The sequence below is a fragment of the Plasmodium gaboni genome, chromosome 2, assembly GCF_001602025.1.
Source record: "Plasmodium gaboni strain SY75 chromosome 2, whole genome shotgun sequence".
Lineage (NCBI taxonomy): Eukaryota > Apicomplexa > Aconoidasida > Haemosporida > Plasmodiidae > Plasmodium > Plasmodium gaboni.
Window position 1 is genome coordinate 182,823 of NC_031482.1, and position 5,030 is coordinate 187,852.

Below are 5,030 nucleotides of genomic sequence, written 5' to 3' on the forward strand. Positions count from 1 at the left end.
TGGATGTACATGTGAATGAACTGAAAAACATCTCACCCATCGACGGTAGATACAAGAAATCGTGCGAAGAAATTAGGGAATATTTTTCAGAATACGCTTTGATAAAATATAGAATAATTGTTGAGATAAAATGGTTAATATTTTTGAATGACAAAGAATATTTCTTTTCAAAGGTTAGTGATAAAAATTTGAGTAGTATAAAATCTATAATGGAATTAATAAATGATGATGATATATTGCGTGTAAAAAAGATAGAAGAAGAAACCAATCATGATGTGAAAGCTGTTGAATATTTTATAAGAGAGAAATTAGAAAGTTTAAAAAATGAAGAAATAACAAAAGTAATACCATATGTACATTATTTATGTACGAGTGAAGATATAAATAATATAGCATATGGTTTATGTTTATATAATTGTTTACATAATATAATAATACCAAATATACAAAATATTATAGATAAATTAAAAGAATTTTCTTTTAATTATTCTGATATACCTTTATTATCAAAAACACATGGACAACCTGCATCAGCAACTACATTTGGAAAGGAAATGTCTAACTATTATTATCGTTTATATAAACATATAAATAAATTAAAAAATATTGAAATATTTGTTAAATTTAATGGAGCTGTAGGAAATTTTAATGCACATAAAGTTTGTGATCCTAATATTGATTGGATTCATAATATAACATATTTTATAGAAACATATTTTAATTTAAATTTCTCATTATATTGTACACAAATACAAGATCATGATTATATATGTGAAATATCAGATACATTAGCTCGTTTAAATTATACTTTAATTGATTTATCTGTTGATATGTGGTTATATATTTCATCTAATATTCTTAAACTTAAAATTGTAAAAAAAGAAATTGGAAGTAGTACTATGCCACATAAAGTTAATCCTATAGATTTTGAAAATGCTGAAGGAAATTTACATTTAGCTAATTCATTATTCAAATTATTTAGTTCGAAATTACCTATTAGTAGATTACAAAGAGATTTATCTGATTCAACTGTTCTTAGAAATCTAGGTTCATCCTTTGCTTATTCTTTAATATCATATAAATCTTTATTAAAAGGATTAAACAAAATTGATGTAGATCAAAATGTTATGAATCAACAATTAAATCAAAACTGGTGCACATTAGCAGAACCCATACAAATTATTATGAAAAAATATAATATTCCTGATTCTTATGAACAACTCAAAAACTTTACACGAGGTAAATCAATAGACAAACAATGCATCCATCAATTCATACAACAAAATTGTACTCAACTACCAAAAAAGGCAATCGAAGAATTGATGAATTTAACACCCCACAATTATATTGGATATGCAAGTTATTTGTCAAAAAATGTGGAACACTTGACCCAACACAAAAAGCAAAATTAAAAAAATAAAAAATAAATAAATAAATAAATAAATATATATATTATATATATTTACATATATATATTTATATATATATATATATATTTTTTTTTTATGTCTTAACGAGGTATCATATATATATATATTAAAAATATATAAGAACACATTTCAACTTGGGTACACCCACATTTTTAAAAAAATAAATTTAGCATATTTTAACATGTACGCCTTTTTTGACAAAATGAGTACTTGAACAAAATATGGTGCCCTAAAAAATATTTATAAAATAATACTTTTTATATTTGTCCTTTTTTATTATTATTTCATTTTAATTTTATATATATTTTATTTTTTTTTTTTTTTTGTGTTGTACAAATTATTACTACTAAAAATATGAATAATAAATTTTTTTTTGATAAAAAAAAAATACATACATGGAAAAAAAAATTATATATATATATATATATATATATATATATATATATATTTATAACATTGTCAAATATAATGCTATTTTTTATTATTTTTTTTCAATGTTTGCATTTATTCATTTTATATGTAAAAACCATGTATAAAATAAATATTCAAAAGTATACACAATCGAAGAGGTGTCATAAAAAATTTTAATGTATATATGAAATTTTGTAATATAAAAAAAAAAATAAGCACATATATACATATATATAAATACATATGTTATTTATGTGAATGTTTTAAAATGAAGAAAATTATATTAAGAAGGAAACAGCTAAAACAAATGTTACTGAAATTAAAGCAACAAAATTATTTATTGAAGCAATATTGCTAGAGTTACTTAAGAGGGATGCTCCTGCTCCACAACTGGTTTCGTCACCATTTGCACAATTTTTTTTATCTTCAGAATTTTGTTGTTGATTGTGTTTAGTACCTTGCATATTTCCTGGTTTTTCATTAGGTTTAGTAGCTGGTGCAGATGGTGTTTCGGTGGTTTTATCTTTTTCGGTTTTTTGAGCAGGATTTTCAGTTTCTGCAGTTTGAAGGTTTTGTGTAGCAGTATTTTGAGCTTCCTCAGTTTGTGAAGCAGGTTTTTGAGTTGTATCAGTTGATGGTGAAGTACTTTCATTGTTTTCTTTAGTTTGAGGTTCCTTTACATTATTTGTTTTGTCACCCTCTGTTTGACTATTTTCTGGAGTTTTTCCTGTACTATCTGAAGCTAATTTTTCTTGAGCAATACTATCAGATGCATTTTCATTATTTTTAGTATTATCCGTATTTGATGGTTGTGTACCTGCACTAGTAGTAGCACTATCACCTGTAGTTTTTGCATCTGTACTGCTTTCACTTCCACCAGCACTTGTATCAGCACTTGTACCAGCACTTGTACCAGAACTTCCACCAGCACTTGTAACAGAACTTGTACCAGGGCTTGCAGGATTTGTATTTCCAGTAACAGTATTAGAATTATCACCTTCCATAATTCTTCTTATATTCATATTATAAGCACTGTTTATCAAATTGTTGCTATATTTACTTTCATTTTTAATATTTAAGGTAACAAAGATAAAGAAATTTATAATAGACAATGTTTTAATTACCTTCATTTTGACTAATATATTATGTTAAGAGTTAATAAAAACAATTATTTTTATTTAATTATGAAATAATATTAAATTACAAAATGAAATTTAATATAATTAAAATTTTATTATTATTAATATATAAATAATTATTTAATATGTACTTAAATATATATAAATATATATTTTTTTTTTTTCTTCTAAGATTATCTTATTAATATATTTTTTTTATAAATAGTTCTATTTTTTTTTTTTTTTAATATTTGTGTTGTTTTTTCTATATGTCTAAAAATATATAAATTAATAAAATTTATAAAATGGAAAAAATGAAAATTGTAAATTGTAAATTGTAAATTGATTTGTCGAGATTTACCTATATATAATTCATATGTTTATTAAAAAAAAAGAAAAAAAAAAAAGAAAAATCTTTTTTTTTTTTTTTTTTTTTGTGTGTGCATTTGATTTATTATATGAAAAGATACTAGGTTTTATATGGTAAATGATTAAAATAAATATTAATGCACCTTAAAATGAAAATAAAATTAAAAAAAAAAAAAAGAAAAAAAAAAAGAAAAAAAAAAAGAGTTTTACTGCACATATATGTATTATATTTGTATTATATTTATATGATATTTATATTATATTTATATGATATTTATATGATATTTATATTATATTTATATGATATTTATATGATATTTATATTATATTTATATGATATTTATCATTATTTTTTTGATAGCATAGTGAAAAATGATCCGAAGGATATAAGTGTGCAGTAATAAAAGTCTTTAATAAATAAAATAATATTAAATTTGATAAGGTTTTTAATTATAATAATTATATTACAAATATTTATTCTATTAAATATGTATTAGTTATATATAACAAAAACGTCAATGAATTATGTGAATATATATATATATATTATTTATATATATGTATATTTTTTTTTTTTTTTTTTTTTTTTTTTTTATTTAGAAAAATATATTAAACGAATAATAATAAAAACAATATAATATAAATAATAATAGAAAAAGATGGATGGAAAGAATAAGAATTCAATAATATGCATTTTGTTCCAAGTAAATATCCTTCCTTACATATACATTTAACTCCAATATTATTTATATTTATACATAATTGATCGTCAGAACATCCACCGTTATTTATGGAGCATGATTTTTTATTTTCATGACTCATCATATTATATAATAGCATATCATCCGTTACATCTTTTTCTACTTTGTTATATCTTAGGGCGCTGTAATGTGGCACCTCATCATCTATATTGTCTAAAAATTTAAAAATATATATAAATAAATATAAATAAATGTAAATCAATATAAATATATTATATATATATATATATATTTATTTATTTATGCGTGTGTGTACTTTATTTTATATATTAATATACAAATATATTACCAAAATGTAATCTATTTGGAGGCTCTTGACCTCTATCTGCATTATCATTAATTTCAAGTTCTAAAGTTTCTTCTCCGTTCTCTTCTTTTGTCTCTGCATTATTAGAATTATGTTCTGATATATCAACAGAACGTGTTGTACTCTCACTAGAATTTTTACTACTATCTAAATTAGGGTTACTATTCTCTTTTTCTTTACGTTCTTTTTGTATAGATTCTGAACTCTTAGAATTATTCTTTGATTCATCTTGTGAAATATCATTGGGTTGTTTATCTGATGAATTGGAATTTTTTTCATTCATCTCAATAGATAAAGCATCTTCTTCTTTTAATTTATTTTCATCACTTCTATTATTATTTTTATTCACATTATCTTCACTTCCAACACCACCCCCTTCTTTTTGGTCACTCATTAATCTTCTCACAGTCAAAAAATTCTCATTTCTATTATTTAAATTCAAGCTATAAAAAATTACGAAAAAATAAATATATGATAGAATATATAATATATTCATTTTACTAAAATCTTGACAAAAAAAAAAAAAAAAAAAAAAAAAAAAAAAAAAAAAAAAAAATAAAAAAAAAAAAAAAAAAAAAAAAAAAAAAAATAAAAAAAAAAAAATAAAAAAAAATAAAAAACAATAAAAAAAAAA

At 21.2% G+C, this 5,030-nt stretch overlaps 3 protein-coding genes across 4 annotated transcripts in view; 1 reads left to right on the top strand and 2 right to left on the bottom strand.

Annotated features, from left to right (window-relative positions):
* PGSY75_0206700 (adenylosuccinate lyase) overlaps positions 1 to 1,412 on the top strand; it is a gene marked incomplete at both ends in the record, with an annotated part of 1,413 nt that extends 1 nt beyond the window's left edge. Inside the window, one exon of the mRNA XM_018783734.1 lies at positions 1 to 1,412. This exon is cut by the window's left edge and continues 1 nt beyond it. Coding sequence (XP_018643724.1) covers positions 1 to 1,412 — 1,412 coding nt within the window.
* A 707-nt stretch (positions 1,413 to 2,119) lies between these two features.
* Positions 2,120 to 2,971, bottom strand: PGSY75_0206800 (merozoite surface protein 2; the record flags this gene model as incomplete). Its single annotated transcript, XM_018783735.1, has 1 exon — positions 2,120 to 2,971. One exon carries the CDS (start codon positions 2,969 to 2,971, stop codon positions 2,120 to 2,122), a length of 852 nt encoding a protein of 283 aa, XP_018643725.1.
* A 966-nt stretch (positions 2,972 to 3,937) lies between these two features.
* PGSY75_0206900 (merozoite surface protein 5) lies at positions 3,938 to 4,892 on the bottom strand (the record flags this gene model as incomplete). 2 transcript variants are annotated; one of them, XM_018783737.1, is made up of 2 exons in its annotated part: positions 3,938 to 4,242; positions 4,379 to 4,892. In XM_018783737.1, 2 exons carry the CDS (start codon positions 4,890 to 4,892, stop codon positions 3,938 to 3,940), a joined length of 819 nt encoding a protein of 272 aa, XP_018643726.1. The 2 variants fall into 2 exon arrangements, with proteins under 2 accessions (XP_018643726.1, XP_018643727.1); XM_018783736.1 differs by having other exon boundaries at positions 4,379 to 4,839.
* Positions 4,893 to 5,030: the final 138 nt, after the last annotated feature.